The 23,514-nt window shown below is 45.3% G+C and overlaps 1 protein-coding gene and 1 long non-coding RNA gene across 5 annotated transcripts in view; one reads left to right on the top strand and one right to left on the bottom strand.

The window, feature by feature from the left end:
* LOC142818050 (uncharacterized) overlaps positions 1–23,514 on the bottom strand; it is a 93,312-nt gene that overhangs the window by 57,505 nt on the left and 12,293 nt on the right. The gene's annotated exons all lie outside the window — the stretch shown is intronic.
* LOC142818048 (uncharacterized) lies at positions 598–6,758 on the top strand. 4 transcript variants are annotated; one of them, XM_075896255.1, is made up of 7 exons: positions 1,361–1,730; positions 1,860–2,035; positions 2,493–2,552; positions 2,624–2,682; positions 2,745–2,849; positions 2,905–3,018; positions 3,312–6,758. In XM_075896255.1, the coding sequence occupies exons 1-4, from the start codon at positions 1,615–1,617 to the stop codon at positions 2,662–2,664; spliced, it is 393 nt and encodes a 130-aa protein (XP_075752370.1). In that variant the 5' UTR covers positions 1,361–1,614; the 3' UTR covers positions 2,665–2,682; positions 2,745–2,849; positions 2,905–3,018; positions 3,312–6,758. The 4 variants fall into 4 exon arrangements, with proteins under 4 accessions (XP_075752369.1, XP_075752370.1, XP_075752368.1 ...); XM_075896254.1 differs by adding an exon at positions 598–691 and having other exon boundaries at positions 1,601–1,730; positions 2,624–3,018; XM_075896253.1 differs by having other exon boundaries at positions 2,745–3,018.

Below are 23,514 nucleotides of genomic sequence, written 5' to 3'. Positions count from 1 at the left end.
GGTATATGTAGAGCTAGCAAGACGGCCGCGAGCGCATCTTGAAGGGCCCAATATACTCCAATGTAGCGTTGACGCGCGCGCTCGCTGGGCACAGCGACGCTACGTCAACAAAACGCGAGCACTCTATAGTTTGACGCCAAGCGCGACCGGTGCGACCGGTGCTATCAGCGTCCGTCGGCGCGGCCCGACGGCAACCGATGCGAAATGCGACATGCTGCATTTGGCGCCGATGCGTTACCCTGACAACACTGCGTCTTCCTCTTTTCGTGACGGAAAGATGCTGGACGCGCTGAAACGCGCATGATATAAAGCAACGCAGCGCGGCGCGTGCCCATAGAGAAAGAAAAAGACAAGAGCGGACACTCCGCGAAACCTGGCCTCAGGAAGTGCGTCACGACTACGTAACGAACTAGTGCTCTCACCAAACGTCAGAGGGCGCAAGCGCAAAAAAAACAGTTATAATCAATGCAACAGAATTGTTTTTACAAAATAATAATTATACGCCCAAATTTGGTATGTTTTATACATAAAAACAATTTATTCAACACACCTTACGCGATTATTTTTCTTCAGCTGTACTGTCATAAACACCATCTACCCAGCGACAAGCCCATGCATGACTGACAGCGAGAAGCTTTCGTCGCTTTCGTCAACGTCGGCTGCGTCGGCGTTTTCGTGCGTGAGATAACAGGTGAGGCACGTTTTCAAGCGAAGCTTGTTGAATGACATGTTGTTGGTCTTGTTGGGTCATTTTTTCAGAAAACGGTTACACTTGCGCGAATAAGACACCATGCAACAAACATAGAAAGATACACACACACGTTGCGCTTCGAGTGTGCGAGTTTGTTTCTTACGTGGCGTCTCATTCACGCAGTTGTAACCTTTTTCTGAAGCTTGTAAGGACGGGGAGGTTCGCTAAAAAGAAAGTTTGCGGCTCTATGCGGCGGCTAGACGGCAACATTGTGCAACGTATGCAGTATAGCAAAGGTGGCGCGGCGTCAAGCCGAGGCGACGCGTGCCGCGTCTGCCACGGACGTGAGCGTCTGTGCGATGAGCATAGCTGGGCAGCTAGGTCATAGGCTCGGTGCAAAATATTGAGAAGCGTTCGCTGGGCCTCGCATGCTTCACGACGCGTTTCCCGATGGCTCGGTACACGAATAATTCTTAGTGTGCCGGAGGCAACTGTGGACTAGCCAAGTGGCCATCATCTTCGTTTCTTCGCTAGCCTTGTGTCACTAGTGCAAGCTGCTCACAAATTTTTTTGACGTTTCCAATATAATTTTACCGCACAAATTTCAACTACGATTTTTCTTCCCAATGTACTGCTGATACTGCGTACGTACGAAGGTGTTCTAAAGTTCCCAGGCCGCATTACTATTGCATTACAAGGGATAGCGGCCTGGAAACTTCTGAAGATCTTTGTACGTGGTCTTGACGTCTATCTTTGTAAGTCAGAGTTTTATAGGTCAGAGATGTATCACTGGTTTTGTATTGTGCATTGATTAGCTAATCATTCAAAGGGGTGTACTGGTACACGTATGACGTGCACATATCTTTTTCATAATTTGACAGCGAAGCATCCACTTACTAACATTTTCAGACCGCGCTGATGCCATGCCGTCCGGCGGTCCAAGCTACGGCAGCTACTGCTGTGTATCGTGGTGCTTCAACAATGGCAGAACCCACAAGAAGCTTGGGACGAGTTTCTTCTGCATACCACGGGACGGCAGGTGTGTTAAAGCTTTTGTATGGTTTGCATGTCTTTAGGCTTACTGTTCGTACTTGCTCAGTGACGGTAATAATAAAAAATCACTATTCAAGCACTTCCCCTTTCAGCTGATAGTTCATTGCCCATGCAGGATGAAAGCATGGATGCAGTATGCTGGACGCGATGATCTCCTGAGTAAGCCGGCCAGCCTATTGTACGCAACGTACAGGGTTTGTAGCGACCATTTTACTGCTCAAAGTTTCATGGACCCTGGGCACACAAGGCTTACAAGAATGGCTGTTCCCAGTGTGCAACCAGCTGCACCATGTAAGTGATTGACTGAAACTCAAATATGTGCAATAGCAGCCACTTGCATTGAATCAGTGGCGACAGTTAACCGTGAAGATCTTTGTAGCCGATGGAGAAGCCTCACTATAGAAGTAACACTTGGAAAGTCTTAAATTTTGTGAATTGTGGGCTATTACCTTCCTAACAGCAGCTTTACATTTCTGTCGTTTTTTGATGCTCTTGACCTGCGCAACTTGTTTTAAAAGACTTTAAAGGGCTATTTCACGTTATCTTCAAGCCTGAGTGCACATGTACGTATACCTTTAATCAGTGAAAGCTGCCACTGTTGATAATTCCAAAAATCACAAATTACTTGTTTCCTAGTTGGTGCCTTCTCTTTTCTTCCACGTTCGACCAATTTATGCGTTTGAAAGAGCTGTTTAAGTTTCCCCATGCTACAAGCTTTGTAACTTGTACCAACTGCACATATATGCAGGTTCTCTGAGCGTCGCTTCAAGTAGTGACTGTGACATGGCTGCAGAAGCGGCACTGCAAGGTGCGGATGAGCTTCAGTTTGTGTTATTTTAAGCCTCTTACTGATACATTGTCGTAATTTCATTTCTTCAGGACCTGCGGTAGAGGCTTCAAAAAGCGGCTCCCACACATAGAGGTGCCCCGATGAAAGGGTGCGTTCAGCGTCGCGATTTCTTTTTTTTACCGAAATTGACTGTTGAGCAAACCTCTGCAGGTGGCAGCTCCCTTGTAGCTGGTGAAAGAATTTCCGCTGACTTCGTCTTGCCGGAGAAAACCTCAACCAGTCATTCAGCTGTCACAAAAGGAACTTGTGTGACCGGTAAGTTGTATGTTCACTTCAACACCAGAGTGGATTGATATAGAGACTTCCGCAGGCCGCTCGCAAGATTGTTCCGACAGCACTGTCCGAGGCACTGAACAAGCTTCACAAAACCCTCCAGAAGACGTCTCCGCCAACAGCTCCACGCCTGAGTGCCCTAGAGAAAATGGTGACTATGCTTTTATTGCAGCTGTATTTATTGTGCTATTTTATGTTTAGGACATTCTGAGGAAACTATCCTCAAATGGACAATACGTGTGCACTTACAAAATGTAAGGGTGGGCTCTCAGTGATTCTTATTTTTTTTGTGCATTGTCAACATTGTGAATGGTTTGTTTTTAGGTAGTGGAATCGAAAACTTTGCACCACAGAAAGTTGTGCACCTTGGGTCTGAAAGAGCGAGGAAAGTGCTCGTATGGGATTAGTTGTTCTTCACTTTTACATCCATTTTTTTTATTGCAGTGCGTTCCTGTGTGCCAGCGACAATGTCTCCATCAATGAAGTACAAGCAAACCATTAAATATCTGCAAGCGAAAGTAGCAGCACAGCGGAAAACTATCAAAAGACTGCGGAGACAGCCTCACCAAGCACCGTCATTGACTTCAAAGGCCCTTGGAGTTATCCGACCGCACGTCACCGAGGAGGTTTTTGAACTTCTTTCTGCACATGTTCGCTTGAGGCCCAAACGCAAGGGCAAGCGGTTTCCCGTGTGGTTCAAGAAATTTGCTCTTCACTTAAACTTCCGGGGTCCGCGAGCATACTGATTTCTGGCTCCATATTTTTCTTTGCCCTCCCGGCGTTCATTAAGGAGGTGGCTAGCTAATGTAAAGATGACTCCAGGCATAATTCCAGGAATCCTTTCTTCCATTGCAACAAATACTCAAGCTTGGAATGAACGGGACCGAGTGTGCGCTTTAGTTTTCGACGAAATAGCACTCAAAAAGAATTTGTACTATGATGCCGCAAGAGACGTTGTCCAGGGTTTTACAGATGATGGCACTCATCGCACTTCAACCATCGCTGATCGAGCACTGGTTTTTCTTCTTGTTGGCGTTTCGAGAAAGTGGGTTCAACCGGTTGCTTTTACTATAGGGCACACATCAACACCACCATCTGTTATGCATAACTTGCTGGTGTCACTCATTTTGGAGCTTAGGAGCATTAATATTGCAGTGAAAGCAGTCATTTGTGACCAGGGCAGTTCAAATGTAAGTCTCGCTAACCAACTAAGAGTGACTGTAGCAAAGCCTTTTTTTGAAGTTAATGTTGAGCGGGTATATTACATTTTTGATGTTCCGCATTTATTTAAAACAACGCGCAATAATGTCCAAGCACACAAGTTATACATTGGGGATGACATCGTTAACTGGTCGCACATTGTAAGCCTTTACCAATCCTCACATGAGTTGCGGTTGCGATTGGCTCCAAAGTTGACTGAACGGCACGTTCATCAGAAACCTTTTTCTAATATGAAGGTCAGCAGAGCAACTCAGGTCCTCAGTGCGTCAGTTTCGATTGCTATCACGGCATTGGTGTATGCGAAGGTGCTGCCTGCCTCGGCCATCACTACAGCTCAATTTTGTGATCGTATGGACAGGATTTTCGATGCCTTGAACAGCTCGAGTAAAAAAAGAACTTCGCAAAAGCTGCAGCATGCAATCATGAAAAATGATTCAGAGCTGATTGACTTCCTCCGAGGCCAGCTTCCCTGGATTGCATCATGGCAGTTTGTTGGCAGACGTCAACCACAAACCATTGTAGGTTGGCAAATTACAATTCAGGCTATTTGTCAACTATGGGACGACCTCTCCAAAAATTACAATTTTGAATACCTGTTAACAGGCAGGCTTCAACAGGTTCCTCTGGAGAACATATTTGGCCACATTAGGCAAAAACAGGGTTGCAACACCAACCCCAATGTAGCACAATTTATTTGTGGCCTGAAGCACATCTGCATAAGAAAACTCTTCAAGCTGTCAGAATACGGAAATGTCGAGGATGATGAATGTGAGCTCCTCCAGGAGCAGCTCTCGCCATTCTCCCTCACCAGTGCGTCCTTTGCGGATAATGAGGAGTGTGCACAGCCACAGCCTGACGACTTTCCCGCTCTAGACGATCTCTCTGAACTTGCGACAAACGTTCACTCCCATATTATCGATGACTCCGCTGCATATTATGTAGCTGGTTTTCTCATCAAACACTTTCTTCGGAATGCATGTGACAGTTGCAGTTGCCCACAGTTACTGAAAGACGACAGTGAGACGCTTAAGGGTACCCACCAATATTTCACAATGCTCAAAGCATACCACGTCCCCAGCAAACTTTTTGGGAATTTCACTGTGCCATCAGAAGCAGCTTTTGCATACGTACAACAACTTGAATCTCACTTTCTTGCCATAATTGAGGCCACTGCACATCACCTGAAAGTGTGCGATGTTTTGTATCACCATCTGTCAAGTGTTGGCGATTTTCATTTCTGCTCTGCTGGGTGTCGCGCGAAGTTTCTGAAAATGTTTTGCCGGGTTCGTTTATGTTGGCATGTGCGTTTTGTGAACCGAAACTTAGATAGGGTTAGGTTCCAGTCTTCAATCTCAGGCATACAGCTTGACAAGTTCAAAGGTTAGCAATTAGCGGCGGGTTTACACTAAAGTATTCGAGTGGAGCCGAATCCTGCGATAGCTTTGTTATGTTATTACTTCGTTACAGCAGACTTCATTATGGTCTTATATGCTTATAATCAGTTCAACTGGAATAACCACTCCTTCGTTGCATACATTGTTCTGGTTACCCGCTATGAGGAGTAGGGACACTGTGTATTCGCTCGAAGTGATTTGCATAACCTTAAAAAGAATGTTGGGTATCCTGTCTGTATTTTTGTAGCAAATGCGGGCGAACTGTACACTTTACTGTGGGTCGCTTGGTCACTGTGTATGCTTTATCTCTCCAGCTCAAGTAATGTATTGATAACAAAACCGCTTGTTGAAATGTCTTCGAGCGGGTAAGGAACAGAGTATGAAGTGGGCACGGTTCACGTTATCACGCTTTTCATATTTTAGCTTCTCATCAACCTCCTCATCTCGCCCATCAAAATTTTCAAAAGGATACCCAAACTTGTAGCGTTTGATGGGGCTGCGGATGCTGCCATTTTATTTTTATATAGCTTGTGAGTGATAACGTACGATGTAGAGCCTTTGTGAAAAATAATGAGCCAAAGTGGTTTCCTTCTGCTATTTATTAGCCCTGTAATACCGCTCTCGTAGCACCAATTAAGGTCCACAATTCTGGATAAGTGATGACTACAACATATTTTAGCTCCCAAGCGTCACAGCAACACCCAGACGCAAATCGCTTGGGATCTTAAGTTTTTGATGAAGGCGACGTATAAGAAGAGCCGCAAGACCTGCCAGCGTTGTAGCATAAAGCTTGTCTTTCACGTAGTGAGCAAGCTGCAAAGCCCTACCTTTCTGAGGACAAGCATGCATCAAGTCTGCTTTTTTTCATTTTGGACTAGCTGTTCTTCAGCACAGCCAGCACACTGCACCTTTGCCTTTCTGCTATATTGTGTCGTGTGGTTTCTGTGTGCTCTTTTTTATATGCATTATTTCGGTTAACCCCAGGCGTGATTCGCGACTTCATTGCTGTGTATATGTCACTTCTTCCTTCTTCATCAGCATTGTGCGCTGTGTTTTTGCCATAGATCCTTACTTACCCACTGGCCCGGTGTGTCATACTTCACCAGCTTCTCGGCTTCTGCCAACTCTAGCGATGTGTGCGTTGTCTGTGTTCTCTCTGTATTTGTTACAATTTATTTGTAAGGCGAGATGCATTTGTTGTCTACCTTTGTCATATTGTGCTTTTTATATTCTCAGACTCTACCTTGCCTTTGAATAGAATAAAACATTACGGATACTCTGTCTCTTTGACTGATATATACATTGATCACTCGTTCCAAAAGAAAAACACAAGCGCGATGAATAAAACCGTAGTGAATTATCATTACCTGCATCTCTTTTTATTATAACTTAATCGAAATAAAAATTACGTCACGACCGATTCGCACGAACCACTGAACGAAACAAAACAGGGAATCGCTAAATCAAAACGACCTACAAAAACTATCCATTTGGGCAATGAATAGTGGTCTGAAATCATGAACTTTCGTCATAGCCAAACGTCGGTTATGCAGAGTAATTCAAAATTTGCGCCAGTGAAACCAAAACAGGAAGCGCACGCCACTTGCTCTCACCAACCACTAGGTGTGCTAGGGTCGATTGGGCCGCTGGGGTCTACGGGAGTGTCCACTCTTAACCTTTATTTCTCTATGGCGTGCCCGCAAGTATATATATATGGCTGGACCCGTTCCTCGCATGGCAACGCCGGCTTGAACTGACGAAATGAACGCCGTTGAGAACGCGCACCGCGTCGCGTCGAAATGTATCGGCGCCTTGACTGTGGAATGTGGTCATGTTCTCCCATGACAGGCATATCAAGATTACCATGCTTGCACCAGTCACATACCTTCGTCATCCATTGACGTCGCGTAATACCAAATTTGGCCTATGTAAAGCTAGCGAAATGGCCGCGAACGCATCATGGGTGTGAGATGTCGTCATGTTGTTACATGTCTCATTTACCTATCTCGTGCGGCCCCTCCGCGGTGCTCTAGTGGCTAAAGTACTCAGTTGCTGACCCACAGGTCGCGGGATCGATTCCCGGCTGCAGCGGCTGCATTTCCGATGGAGGTGTAAATGTTGTAAGCCCGTGTGCTCAGATTTGGGTGCCCGTTAAAGAACCCCAGGTGGTCGAAATTTCCGGAGCTCTCCACTACGGCCTCTCTCATAATCATAGTGTGGTTTTGGGACGTTAAACACCACAAATCGAATCAATTATCTATGTCGTGCGTTCGCTTCGCGTATACCGAGTTTGGTACATGTGAACCTATTGAAACAGCCGCCAGCGCATCATGAGCGTAGCATGTAGTCATGTTGTTACAAGGCGCGCATCTCATGTTTATCCTGTTTGCACCAGTATCATACCTTCGTCAACCATTTACGTCCCGCAATACCAAATTTGGTTTAAGCGAAGCAACTAAAATGGCGGCCAGCGCATCATGATTGTGGTATGTAGTCATGTTACATAACACGCATCTCATAATTCACATGTTTACACAAGTCGCATATCTTCGTCATCCATTCACGTATCGTAATACCAAATTTGGTATAAGCGACGCTGGCGAAATGCCCGAGAGTGCTTCATGAGCTTGGCATGTAGTCATGTTTTTACATGACATGCATGTCATAACTTTCATGTTAGGGTCTGTCGCTTGTGTTCGCCATGCAATCATGTCATGCCATACCAGTTTTGCAGCATGCCGTGTGAACGAAACCACCGCAAGAGCTGCAGGACCATGAAGTTTAAATCATGACATTCATGACAATCATGTCATGGTTTTCATGTTATGAATAGTCATATATGTTCTTCATACAGTAATATTATCCCATACCAAGTTTGGTATCGATAGCATTATTGAAACAGCCAGGAGAGCTAAAAGTCGTAGGCGGATAGATAGATAGATAGATAGATAGATAGATAGATAGATAGATAGATAGATAGATAGATAGATAGATAGATAGATAGATAGATAGATAGATAGATAGATAGATAGATAGATAGATAGATAGATAGATAGATAGATAGATACGCGCAAAGTCGCCGAAAATCGCTAAGAAATGCTTCGTATTTAAACTGAACGAAACCGTAAATAGGCTGATAAAGGTTTGTGCGAGAACGCTGGAAGACGGTGCTAAACAGCTGCGACGCACTGTGGGCGCGTGGTAGCATCAAGTGGAAAGTTGGCTCGGGGTTGTAGGTTGCTAGGCACAGGCAGGAGTCACCACTGATAAGCACACCAGTCTGTAGCAGAGTGCCAGAGAAGACAGCTAGCATAGCAGACTTGCAGATCCGAACGACACGTGTAGGCTGGCACCTCGAGGACGTGCAACGCGTATTCACTAAGGCGGAAGCCTCAGATAGCCTTAGATGCTGATTTGATTTGTGGGGTGTTATTTCCTCAAACCATATTTATAGCGCGAGAAGAGATGGACAGCGCTCGTGTCCTTCGTGTCCTTCTTGTCTCTGTGTCATCGTTCTGTTTTCGCGCAATAACTATCGTCATGCCATACCAACTAGCCCAAGCTGGCACACTTCCCCAAATCTCCATATGGTTATGAGAGACGCCGAATGTGGAGGACTTCGGAAATTTCGACCACCTGGGGTTCTTTAACGTGCACCAAAACCTGAGCATACGGGCCTACAGCATTTTTGCCTCCACCGAAAATGCAGCCGCTGCAGCCGGAGTTTGAACCCGCGACCGGCGGGCCAGCAACCCAGTACCTTAGCCACTCGACTACCTCGGCTGGGCCTCAATTAAAGCTTTCATGTCAGCAAGCGTTATGTAATGTAATTTTATAGTGACGTCTAGTCCTGCAACAAGCGGGCGACGGGGTGCCCTAGTCTACTCCCCCCCCCCCCCCTGAAAATTTATTGAGGGGGCGTCAACAAGCAAGGTCTTCAAAAAGCGCCCCCCTCTTCAAAAAGCGCCCCCCTGAAAAAACTTTCTGGCTACGGGCCTTGGGCCATCATATTGCAGCAGCGTGGCGCCTTTGCATGGCGATAATTTTCCACAGTGGAACAGTTTCAGCTTGCCAATGCCCCGCGGGGTGTTCGCAGAAAACTATCATCCTCAGTGATGGTGATAGTTCTCTGCCTGATATGGCATCTCGCGTCACCAACCAACGTATTGGTTGGTTTGGCCGTAGCTCCCCTGGAGCTAGGGCCAAAGTTCGGTTTTCAAAAATAGAGGACAAATCCTGAGCTCCTTGACTGTCGTTCGACAGGTGTCATGGCCTGCTACTGAAGGTGAGGAAGAAAGAATTACTTCAGAAGGAGTACACGCCATATCAAGTTGTAAGCCTTTTCTCACATTCCTGTAAAGCGTGTTTTGTCGTACTTGGACCGTAAATCTTTGTGTGTTTTGCAGGAAGATAAGCAAGAAGGTTTCGCGGTTTGTTCGCCATTAGGCTTCTAGAAAAACTAATGACGCTATTTCTGCTGTGTTCATTGTAAAAGATGGCGTATCACTGAACAAAGTGATAGCAAAGGCTACCCAGTTGCGCAAAAACATGAATGGTGTTGGAACTCGTAAAAGTATTCAAAACAGTAAGAAGAACAGCCTGGGTCTTTTTTCAGTGCAGAAACTCCCAAAGTTAACACTCCCTAAGTCATAGTCTCGGAAATAGAAACCTGGCAAAAGAAAGTCGCTGCTTTTTTGTTAGACAAACTTAGTCTTCTCGAATTCCGAGACCCATTTTCAGTGAAGAGCTCAGATAATATTGAAGGCTCCATGAAAGCTCATGAAAATGAAGGGCTAAAAGCTTTCTCGATTGGTGCGACCCACCTTTACTATTCCTGCCCCCATTCACAGTTGCTAGAATGTGTAGGAGGTAGCATTGACTAATTCATTTTTGTCAAGTTTTTTTCCAAGTCAGCTGTGCCCACTGATAATACTTTTACCTTGTTGAAATTTTATCTTACGTCGACGTTCATCAAATAGCACAATGATATAGTTTTGCAAAATGGGGTATATGTATCAGTTTTTGCAGCGTGCTTGTCTTGAGCAATCTTTTTTGTGCTAGAACTGTGCCATATCATCACGAAGGAACGACGGCTAAGTAAGTGTTTAGGTATGTCGATGATTTGCTTATTTTCATTCACAGCTCTTGGAGAAATTTTGAAAGTGAGAGTACTACTGTGTTGAATGTGTCTCATGGTGTCTCAAGCCCCTTATAGTGGCAGGGAAATAGCCTTGAGTCAGACAAATATTGTTTTTACATTTAAGCCTTCATTTTTCCAAGAACCAGTTCTGCTGGTGTTGTATTTCACGAGCTCAGAAAGCTTTACTCTGATTTCATTCGGGTCATTCCAAGCTAACCAAGAAAGGCATCGTGACGACATGCCCCAAGAACGCATTGAACAAGTCATGTGTGCACTTCTCTCATAATCAGATCTCACGATTGCAACTATCTGGCTATCTGGATCACGTTTTAGTTTCCGTTGCAGAAAAAGAGTTTAAAAGAATTCTAGGAAGTTCATGATGATCTATCGGCACAAACGAGACGCACGGTCATATTTGCATATGTTCCCCTACGGTCACATAACCTAAAGAAGGTGGCGTTTTGGGACAATATTAGAGCGTTATTTTCAGTGCATCTTAAACTTAACAAATTGTGTGTCATAACAAATCTATCTGCTGGGCAAAGGCTGTTGTGCACAAAAACGCATACACACAAATTTGTGGAGTGCATACCCTTTGTCATTTATCTTATTCTGTTCTTTTGTGGGAAAACTATGTCGGTCAACCCAGTGGGCGTATGAATTAGCGGCTAAGAGAACACAGTTACAAGTCGAATAAACCGCCGCCGGAAGGTTTTCTTGCTCTTCACATATATGCATGTGGTTGCAGACCTTTGTTTCACAATCAATTAATGTTGGTCGGCATAAAGATGAGATGATTGGTTTGATCATGGAACTCGAACTTATTGACGCTCTTGGCGATGTTTGTGTCAACAAGCCTTTGATTGCATTGTCACCTAAGGAGCTGGGGTTACTACGTACGTGGTGATACATGGTTTTATTTGTGATGTTTTCTTTTTTTTCTTTTAGGTAGATGACATTGTCGCGCATTTATCTGAGTGAGTCCCCGTGCTTATCTGTCTGCTTGACGATTATGGCTTAAAAGCGACTCTGTCCTTTCAGTCTATCTCTTCCTGTTCCCGTTTTTCGCCTTGCCCTACGATAAGACCTTTCAAATGCATCATCAACCAGCCCACATTGCAGCTCTCAACTTTCAGGTAGAGTTGGACTGAAAAAAAAAAGATGTGTTTACACCTTTGAGTAGCCATATTTAGTACAGCCGTATAACTCTAATTTCTCGTCTATCAACACCGACACCACAAGCACCAGCTGAGGACGCCAACCTTGGCTTCTGCGCGTTGCGGAGCCACCGGCAGCTACAAAATGACAACAATCTTTTTTTTTCTTACTCAAGTATTATGGCATTCTCGAACATACATTTAGGATACTTTGCATTCCTGTGAAATGCAACGTGTTGCGTTATACAGACGCGCGGTTCTTGCGTGACCTGCGCCCTTTGCCTCTCGCACATTAAAAATGGTAGAGATGTGTGCACGTGACGCGCGGCTCATGTTGGTGCCAGTCCTGAGAATTAATCAGAATACACCGTGACTTCGCTTCTATAGCTAAAGCTGTTATGGCTCGAGGAAACAAAAATCTGTCAGCCAGCTAGACACCTCTCCATTGGCTTCACGATATATACCTGTGCACGTGTGCCACTGGCTGTACCGTTGTTCACTCTATCACACCTATGTATGTGCGTCATGGCGGGCGGATGCCTTCAGGCATAGTTTCCTTTAAATACATTAGGTAGAAACTTGGAGCTAAGGTTCATGAGAACTGCAATTCACGGTGCTTCAGCCAGCATGAGAATGATGGGTAGAACACAAATTTCTATAATTTTCGTACTTTCGACCTAATTTGTCTTCGCGTAGCTTTGAGCCGCTTTGTCTTAAAACGGCGATCAGGAAATCTTTAGCAGTTGTATTTACCACCTTAATCAATTAGGTTCACTAATTATGATCAGGTCACGAAGTTCACAATGACCCGTTGTTTTATTAAAAACAAAATAAAAAACACCGCAATAACACACTAACCGCAAGTACGTTTAGAGCCCACGAGCACAAAGATTTGGCAAATTTGTGCACTGCCCCTCACGTAGGCTTTCTCGGTGAGTTCCTCGAGCAGCACTTCGGCTGCGACGATTCCGTTCCACGTGCGTCTGCCATGCACACCATGAGAGGCGCATTGCTTTTCCACAGCACAGCCGTGATTTCAAATCGTCTCGTATGCGACGATCATTATATCCAGCGATCGCTACTGGAGGACGGCAGGTTCCCGTGTCCTCCCGACTCTTCGAAGAACACGCTGAAGAGTTGTTTCCGGTGATACACTTCGGCCATCTGCGCAAAATCACAAGTCGTCACGCAACGCCATTGTCGAAAGCCACCCGTGATATACGTTGGTCGGATTGTTGAGGCGTAGAAGCGGCTCACATCTTCTCCATGGCCATGAAAGTGATCCGCATGAACATCGTTGAACAGATTGTCAACTTCTGTGCCAACAATGTTACGAGCACAAAGCATCGCTCATCCACAACTACAAAGAGCGGTGCTTTCGTGAAAGATGTGCTTGACCGAGACATGGCGTTCATGCGCGGAGTACCGAACATGGTCCGTTGCTAGCAGGAACGTAAGAAGGTGTTCGCAATAAGACGGGAACTCGTCCAGACTTTTCTAACTTTGCTTGCTTCGAAAGTTCACCGAGATCACAAAACAGCGCTTCGAATGCATCAAGGTCGAAGACACTGAATTCGACTCTGGGCAGGAGATAGTGTTTTTCAAACGCATCAGAATTTGAAACAATGATCTTGTGGCGTGTGCGTTATATGTTGACAAGCACTTCGACATTATAATCAAAGACCATCGCGAGTAAATCACTGCCGGGGCCGCACATTTCAGCTTCAATTGTTAATCAGGCTGTTATTAAACGCAAATCATTTCTTAGCGAACTTCGGCGACTTTGAGTGTATCCATCCATCCATCCATCCATCCATCCATCCATCCATCCATCCGTCCGTCCGTCCGTCCGTCCGTCCGTCCATCCATCCATCCATCCATCCATCCATCCATCCATCCATCCATCCATCTATCTATCTATCTATCTATCTATCTATCTATCTATCTATCTATCTATCTATCTATCTATCTATCTATCTATCTATCTATCTATCTATCTATCTATCTATCTATCTATCTATCTATCTATCTATCTATCTATCTATCTATCTATCTATCTAGCTGCCTACGACTTTTAGCTCTCCTGGTCGTTTCGATAATGGTACCGATACCGAACTTAGTATGGCATAACATGACTGCAAGAAGAACATATTTCGCTAGTCATAACATGAAAATTATGATATGTATGTCATAAATGTCATGATTTACACTTCATGGTCCTGTAGCTCTTGTGGTGCTTTAGTTCACATGGCATATTGCGAAACTGGTATGGTGTGATATGGTTGCATGGCGAACACAAACGGTAGACCCTAACATATGACCTGCGTGTCATGTAATAATGACCTGCGTGTCATGTAACAACAAGATTACATGCCACGCTAATGATGCGCTGGCGGCCGTTTCACCAGCTTCACTTATACCAAATTCGATATTACGGGACGTAAATGGATGACGAAGGTATGATACTGGTCCATACATGATAAACATTACATGCGTGTCATGTAGCATGATGACTACATGCGACGCTCATGATGCCTTCGCAGCCGTTTTGCTAAATTCTCATGTACCAAACTCGGTACTACGTGACGCCAATAGATGAAGAAGGTATGTTACTGGTGCAAACATGATAATTATGAGATGCGTGTTATGTGAGAATATGACATTTCATAGTCAAAACAACAATACATTTCAATGTGACGCGGTGCACGTGCTCACGGGCGTTCATTTCGTCGCGTGAAGCCAGCGTTGCCACGCCAGGTGCCAGTCCTGCCATATACTCGCAGGCGCGCGCCGCACTGCGTTGCTTTGACGCATGCGCTTTTCAGCGCATCTGGCGTCCCTCCGTCACCAAAAGAGGAACACGTGGTGTTGCCTGGGTAACGCATCGGCGCAATATGCAGCATGTCGCATTTCGCACAGGTTGCCGTCGGGCCGCGCCGACACACGCAGGTCGCGGCTGGCTTCAGACGTTAAGTGCTCGCATTTTTCTAGCGTAGCGTCTCTGTGGTGAGCGTGCGCGCACGTCAACGCTACATTGGAGTATATTGGGCCCTTCATGACGCGTTCGTGGCCGTTTTGCAAGCTCCACATATACAAAAATGGTGTTACGGGACGTCAATGGATGACAAAATATATGACTGGTGAACTTGTTAATCCTGACACGCGTTTCATGTAGGAACATGACAGCATACAAGGCTCATAGCGTGCTCGCGGCCATTTTGTTAGCTCCACATATACCACATTTCGTATCACATCACGTGAATATACTACGAAGGTAAACGACATCTCTAAACATGATAATCATGACTCGGAAGTCGTGTACGGCATCATTTACCTCCACCTCGTAACGTTGTGCTGATTTTAAAGTGACAAATCAACAATTGTCATAAGTGCTTCGCATATCATCAATGCCCACTGTACGTGGGATCTGCCTTTTTTTTAATGCGAAGCGTTTCTTAGCGAACTTCGGCGAGCTTGAGCGTATCTATCTATCTATCTATCTATCTATCTATCTATCTATCTATCTATCTATCTATCTATCTATCTATCTATCTATCTATCTATCTATCTATCTATCTATCTATCTATCTATCTATCTATTTATCTATCTATCTATCTATCTATCTATCTATCTATCTATCTAGCTATCTATCTATCTATCTATCTATCTATCTATCTATCCACGACTTTTAGCTCTACTGGGCGTTTCGATAATGGTATCGATGACAGACTTGGTGACTCTATAACATGACTGTATAAAGAACATATTTGACTGACTAGTCTTAACATGAAAATCTGGACACATATATGTCATGAGTGTCATAATTTACATTTCATGGGCCTGCAGCTCCTCAGATGGTTTCGTTCACATGGCATGTTGCAAAACTGGTATGGTATGGCATGATTGCATGGCGAGCACAAGCGACAAACCCTATCCAGAAACCCATGACATGCGCGTCATGTAACGACACCACTACATGCCACGCTCACGAAACGCTCACAGCCGTTTCGCTAGCGTCACATACACCAAATTCGGTATTAGGGTACGTGAATGACGGACGAAGGTATGTGGCTGGTGCACACATGATAATCTTGAGATGCGTGTCATGTAAGAGCAAGACTACATGCTACGCTCATGATGCGCTCGCGGCCGTTTGGCTAGCTTCACATGTACCAAACTCGGTATTACGCGACGCGAACGGACGACATAGGTAAATGACACATCTAAACTAGATAATGACGACATACGTGTCATGTAACAACATGACTGTTCGTAACACAACTGTTCGTAACAATAACCACGGATGCACGATGCATACGTCGTGTCTGAAGAGATTCCGGTTATTTTCAGACAGAGTGCTGTATTTGATTTTGTTGTTAATACTCGCGGGGATGTTGAACTGAACCCAGGTCCTGCTAAGACACCGGAGATGGAAGTGCTGAAATGTTTGCAGAGTGGGCAGGAAACTTTAATTTCAAAATTAAACAGCATTGAATCCCGGTTCAAAAAAATGAGAACATACTGATGGAAGTAAAAGATAATCTTAGCCAAACTCAGAACCAGATAAGGGACATCAGCAAGATTGTAACGGAACAGGCAGCTATAATACGGCAACTCATGCAACAGGTGAAAGATCTGCAAAAGAAAACAAATGACCTCGAAAACAGAAGTCGCCGGAAAAATCTTGTTTTCTATGGCGTTGATGATAAAACCTCAGAATCCTGGGATGAATCCGAAGCTATAATAAAGAATATTTGCAAAACGAGCCTTGGAATGGAACTCGAATCTGTGAAAGGGCAAATCGCTTAGGATGCTATAATAAGAATAAGAGGAGGCCAATTATTGTTAAATTCTCATTGTACAAAGAGCGTCAGGCAATGCTTCTCAATGCCAAAAGATTCAAGAATTCCCAGTACAGCGTTAGCGAAGATTACTCACATGAGACAAGAAGTATCAGAAATAAGCTGTGGGAATATGCTAAGACAAAAAGAGAGGATTAGAACAATAAAGTGAAGCTGAATTTTGACAAACTGATTATTAACGGCAGGGCTTTCAGGTGGGATGACGAAAAAGAAGAGGTCGTCCAGTACGCAGGCAATGACAAACTAGAAAAAAGGAGAAATACCGATGTCAAGAACTTGTCGCCGTCCGCGTGAACTGCCGAAGCGTAGTTAATAAAGTTGCTGAGCTCTTGGGCTTAATTGAGAGTGTTAACGCAGATATAGTCCTTGGCACAGAATCTTGGCTAAAGCCCTCGATTGCTGATAGTGAGGTGTTTCCGCAAAATTACGTCGTCTATCACAACGATAGGCTCACAGCAGGTGGTGGCGTTTTTTTACTTGTTCGTTCATGCTTACAGTCATTTGAAGTTGATTATAAGTGCGACGCACTGGAGTCTGTATGGTGCAAGATAATACTGCCTGATAACTTCGCGTTTTTGGTCGGAGTGGTTTATCGCTCGCCGAGCTCAGATAGTAGCATATAGCAAATATTAGATGAAATTCTTTCTGAGGCGTCAGCCCAGACAATAATCCTAGGGGGGGGGATTTTAATCTGCCTGGCTTATCCTGGGGTAACGGTTCCTGTATAAGTATTAGCGGGCGCATGAACCTTGCGATGAAAAATATCGTCGACACGTTTGGTTTGACGCAGTAGGTTACCACCCCTACTCACAATGACGCTGTGTTAGACTTGTTGTTTTGTAACTCACCAAATTTAGTAAATGACGTGACTGTGATTCCAGGAATTAGTGATCATCTTGCTGTTGTTGCTTGTATCCGAAAAAAAAAGTGTGTGCGAAGTTACCTACGAGTAGAAGGATCTACGTCTACGACAAGGGTGACTACGATGCAATTTCTAAAAAACTTCTTGATTCGTTCCCTGTTTTCGAATGTCTTTTTGAGGAGGGCAATGCGCATGATATGTGGGACAAATTTAAGAATATACTTTCCGAGTTAACAAATAGACATATCCCCAGTGTTCATTCATCACAGCTAAAAAAGCACAAACAACCATGGGTAACAGCACATATATTAAAACTTATCAACAAAAGGAAGAGGGCATTAGGCGCATTCAAAAAAAGCAAATCAGTTGCTCACTTTGAAAAACTGAAGTCGATTACCCACGAATATAAGCTAAAGAGAGACAAAGCTAAAGATGATTACTTCACTGAGCTGAGCAACAAAATGAACTCAAATCCTAAAATGTTTTGGAAGTACTTAAAACAGTGTGGCTCAGATTCCTTTGAAATACAGGAGTTAAATTATAACGACGCGGTAATTACGAATGACGAGGATGAGGCTGCATGCTTAAACAACTTTTTCCACTCGATATTCTTACCCAAACACAACTGTAGTTATCATCACACTATTATGAGCATTTCGCCTAGGCTTCCTGTCGAGCTTAGTGTTAATGGAATTGAAAAACTATTAAAGGACGTTGATGAGAGTAAATCTAGTGGTAATGATGGAATTTCTCCGCGTGTACTCAAGCGTTGTGCGGGGCCAATTTCAATGTATCTTTAGGCAATTTTTGAAAGATCTTTAGCGACAGGTACCTTACCACATGACTGGAAAATTGCGCACGTGGTACCGATACATAAAGGTGGGTCCAAAAAAGAGGTTGGTAATTAGAGACCAATATCGCTTACGTCTATCCCGTGTAAAATCCTCGAACATATTTTATACAAAGAAATATTAACTCATTTAAACAAGCATAAGGTACTAATCAACGAGCAGCATGGGTTTCGCAGAGGGATGTCTTGCACAACACAATTAGTCAAATTTTATCATGATGTAGTATCAGGCGTAGATACTGTAGGACAGGCTGACGGTGTGTTCTTAGATTTTCGGAAAGCGTTTGACACGGTGTCACATTCACTCTTACTGTTTAAGCTTACCACCCTGAACATTGACAAGACTGTTTTTAAATGGATCGAATGTTACCTTTCCCAAAGAACACAAACCGTAGTACTGAATGGAAAATGCTCCGAATACACCGATGTTACCTCAGGGGTCCCACAAGGCTCCGTCCTTGGTCCGCTATTGTTTTTAATTTATGTTAATGATATCTCTGCAGGAATTTCATCTTCTGTACGGTTGTTTGCGGATGACTGTGTTGTGTACAGAAACTTTTTGATCACAAGGATGTATTAGAACTTCAGAAAGACTTATCGCTCATTTATAGCTGGTGTACCGAATGGAAAATGAATTTGAATATAACAAAGTGTGTACATATTTCATTTACCAAAAAGATGAAACTATTTCAGTCACAGTACCATCTAAACAATGTACAGTTGAAACAAGAGAGTACATATAAGTACCTAGGTATAATACTATCATCTGAATGTTCATGGAGGCCTCAGGTTGACACTCTCATAGCCAAAGCTGGTAAGGCCTTAAATTTCATTCAAAGAAACCTGCGATGTTCGCATGTGAATTTAAAACGTATGGCATACACTACTTGTATCAGACCTATCTTAGAATACGGTTGTGTCGTGTGGGACCCCGCCGAGGTAACCTTCATTGCTGCTCTGGAACAATTACAAAATCGTGCTGCCAGGTTCGTCTTGGGACGGTACGGAAGGGGGGAGAGCTGCACTGCAATGAAGGCTGAGCTAGGATGGGAGTGTCTTTCTGACCACCGCCAAAAGCAGAGATTAAAATTTCTTTTCTGCATTTACTGCAATAAAACTGTAATTAATAGAGAAATATACCTACACAACCCTCATTACACTTCAAAACGTTTTGATCATAGTTGCCAAATTCGGGAATACCCAGCTAAAACGAACATGTATGCCAATTAATTTTTTGCTAGAACGATTAAACAGTGGAACAGGCTAACTGAAATGCAAGTACATAGTGGGAACGAAGGTATATTTTATTCACTGCTGTAAACCCGTGTTGTAACCTGAACGAAGATGTATTGATGTGTCAACAAAATTCTACTATGTGTGTAAACGAAAATGTATTTCAGTTATTTATGCGTCAACAAAGTTGTATTGTGTGTGTGAACGGAAATGTACGTCATTTATTGATGTAACCCCCCTGCTGTAACGCCTTCGGGCGCGGCGGGGTATCTGATGAATAAAGAATAAAGAATAAAGAATGACTACATTCCATACTCATGATGCGCTCACGGCAGTTTCGCTAGCTTCAGATATGACAATTTCGGTATTACGTGACGCCAATGGAATACGAAGGTATGTGACTGGTGCGTGTCATGTGAGAACGTCACTACATGGAACAGTCAAGGCGACAATACATTTCGACAGGACGCGGTATGCGTGCTCGCCAGCGTTGATTTCGTCGCGTCACACCGACCTAGCGACGCCAGGCGCCGGTCCTGCCATATACTCACAGGCGTGCGTAGTGCTGTGCGTTTCAGCGCGTCCGGCGTCCCTCCGTCACGAAAAGAGGGAGACGCAGTGTTGCCTGGGTAACGCATCGGCTTAGAGTAAGGCCGCGTTCACACTGAGCATTCCGGCCGCCGTAAGTGCTCCGAATACGGTTCGGCGGCTGCGAGTACCGCTGAAAGAGCCCTCTCCACGCCGATCGCTCTCGGATCAATTTTTGCGGCGTCTGCCGCCGAATCGGTCACCGCGGACCAATAGGAGTGCTAGTCAAGGAATTTTGAAAAATGGCGGCCAAGCCCTACTCATATGTTATGGCGCAGTGCACGTAACTGAATGTTGAAACCAACGGGAGTTTAACCTACTCTGTGCCTACTTCGCCTCCGTATTTCGTGAAAGAGGTGACCGAGCTTGTTGCGGTCTTGCGGAGCAAAACAAACCCACCAACGCTGCTGGCGTCGGTGGTTTTTCTGCTCTTCGTGCATTAAAAAACAGCCACTTGCGAGCAAAGTAAGCAGTACTGTCTTTTCTCGCTTCTTGCGTACGAGAATCGTCGAAGTTTATACACCACCGGATAGCGTAGTAGCGTTTGCGAGCCGTGACAACAACCGGGTGACAGCGCATCCATCCCACGTTCACCCCGTAGTAGTTGGCATATTTGGCGGCGCGGGCCACGTCCAGTGCGAACGACGCTGCGTTTCGGCGGCAGGGGAATTTCAGTCGCTGTAGAAAGCGGATGTTTTAGTGTGAACTAGACATAATTGTGCTCTATGGCATCGGCGCGAAATGCAGCATGTCGCGTTTCGCGCTGGTTGCCGTCGGGCCATGCCGACGGACACTGGTCGCGCCTGGCGTCAGACTATAGAGCGCTCGCGTTTTGCTAACGTAGCGTCGCTGTGCCCAAGCTACATTGGAGTATATTGGGCCCTTCATGATGCGCTCGCGGCCATTTTGCCGTAAGCAACAAAGCACCGATCATGGCGTCAATAGTTATGCAACTGCCGGGAGCCTTCCATTTTTCATCGCCGAACGAGAGGCTCAAGTGGAAACAGCGTTTTGAACGTTTCCGAACATCTTCAGGCTTGTGCGTGAAGCAGCCTGCTGCAGCGAACATCGCTCGATTGCATTGGGAGATGTTGTAGATGCTGCCATCTAGGACAAGCCAGGTGAAGCAGGTGACCGCGTGTGCTCCAGGTGCGCGTGGCAGAGCTCCTAGGCTACACGGTTTTTAAATAAACCTTTGTCCACGTAAGCCAGCCTCCTGCCTTCTTTCTTGTCCCTGACGATTTCAACAGTCCGTCCATCAATCGGTCTATCTGTAGCTGCTGCTACGCATATCCTGGCATAGCCAAGCTCAAATATTGCTAATTTTTATATAATTAGTGTACACATGGGTAATTGTAGAGGTAACAAACTTTTATTTCAGTCAAAAGAAAAAAAAGCCGCCAAAAGGCAGAGGTGTCTCGTCGCACCTCACATTGGCTCCTGCTCTTATTGCTATTTTCTGTGCAACCTTGCCTGGACACTGCTTGCGTTTCATGACCTGGGATTTTTCACGGTGCAAGACATCGTTTGACACCAGACCCATTGGAGTAAGTGTTTTTACTAGATATTGAGCTCTAAAGATATTCGCAACTTTCACCGCCTAGAGAGGGCGCTGGTGCAAGCCCAACATGGCTGTCGTTTGGGGGACCGTGCAGCTGGCGCGCCGCCAGCCACCACCGGTGTGCCCGCCACTTCGGCCTGTGTAGTGTTTTCAGCTGCAGCCACCGTGTTGTCAAGGCTTTGTTGAGAAGGTCATTGACTCTAGCGTGTATTACATCCACAGTGCCTCCTGAGAAACGCATGTGCGGCGTATATTAAAGTTAAAGAGGTTTCGAACGCCGGGCACACCATCCGCTGCGGTGTACAGCTTCGTGAACGCTGCTCGTGCCACGGCCGGGGAATACCAGGCGGCCGTGCTCGTGCAAAGCAGGAAACCTCGTCTTTGACTGCACAGCGTCTGCAGAGTGGCATCGAACATATTTTGTGATTCTTTTGGCGCAGCAAGCAAACAATAAAGATTAAAATTATTGTTACTACGACTCGCAGTAACTGTCTGATTTCACAACCGTAGTAGAAATTGCCAGCGACAAAGTATATAGCACCAGTGAGCCGCCAAAGTGAGATTGACCGAACGATGGCATGGGCCGGCTGCGTGGGCATCCCCCAAACGACAGTTATGACAGTTGACGCACGGCGACGCCACCGTCTGTAAAAGTTGCGAATCGTGCCTGTTCGCTGGGACGCAACATCGCCTCGAATTCCAGAAGCCACACTGCACGTGCACGCCGCTGTGGCACGAGGACGGGCCTTCGAAACGAGCTGGACGCCAGCGGCTTGTGGGTGCACGAGCACGTTGCTCGTGCAGCACGCAGACACAGCGTCTGAGGTAAAGAGCTAACGCTCTCATGGAAGCGCAGACGTCTAACCAACGTTAAGAGGGCCCAAGTACGATGCAAGTGGACAACACGTAGGTTAACTCAGGAACGGCATCACACTGGACGTTTGATGATAAAAGTGGCAAAACTACAGGCAAAGCCCACATTGAGTGGCTACAAGCTGGCCCTAAAGGCAGGTCATCCAAAGGAATTAAGTCAGCCAAAGAAAGAGCTGCACAACCTCTGAAGCCAGACGCCGAGTCTCAAACGCAGCGTCAACGCATCAATAGGATGCGGCCATACCCTATTGATGACATCAAAATTGTATTCCGCCCGTAACCAGGACTAGATCTTTGAAAGCGAACACTCATCGAGGTTACACATGCCGTCGGAAGATCCAGTGGCTTGGCCCAGCTGGAATTCTACGACCATGTGCGAGGACAGGTGCAGAATAGTAGAGAATGTTATCATCGCCAGCGTAGCAAGTACTGAAAGAGCTTCCAAACTGCAAAGTGTTAACGCTAGACATCTCTGTGGAGTAATATATCAAGTAAATCCGCACATTCGACACGCCGGTGATGTGTGCGGTGGAGTGATCTACGGCCTCGAACTAGGAACAAGCCCCACAGAGATTATTGCAGGACTTCGCATAGACCAAAGATACCACATTCTTGGCGCGCACATGCAGGAGTCTTCCACTGCTGCATTTATCACTTTCGACGGGCAGCACGTTCCTTTTCACGTAACGTACCTCAGTGGGGATTACCGATGCAAGTCATACCGAAAGTACATCCAATCTTGCCGAACCTGTGGCGCCATAGGTCACCGACAAGACATTTTTCCCCAGCCGAAAGTGAACTTCTGCTACAAATGTGGCTGCGACAAGGACAAAGAACCACACGACTGCCAACCGATGTGCAAGATCTATGGAGAAGACCATGACACAGCTGGAAAGGAATGCAAG

The sequence above is a fragment of the Rhipicephalus microplus genome, chromosome 5 (assembly GCF_043290135.1).
Source record: "Rhipicephalus microplus isolate Deutch F79 chromosome 5, USDA_Rmic, whole genome shotgun sequence".
Classification (NCBI taxonomy): Eukaryota; Metazoa; Arthropoda; class Arachnida; order Ixodida; family Ixodidae; genus Rhipicephalus; species Rhipicephalus microplus.
This window is presented reverse-complemented; position numbering and strand designations above follow the sequence as displayed.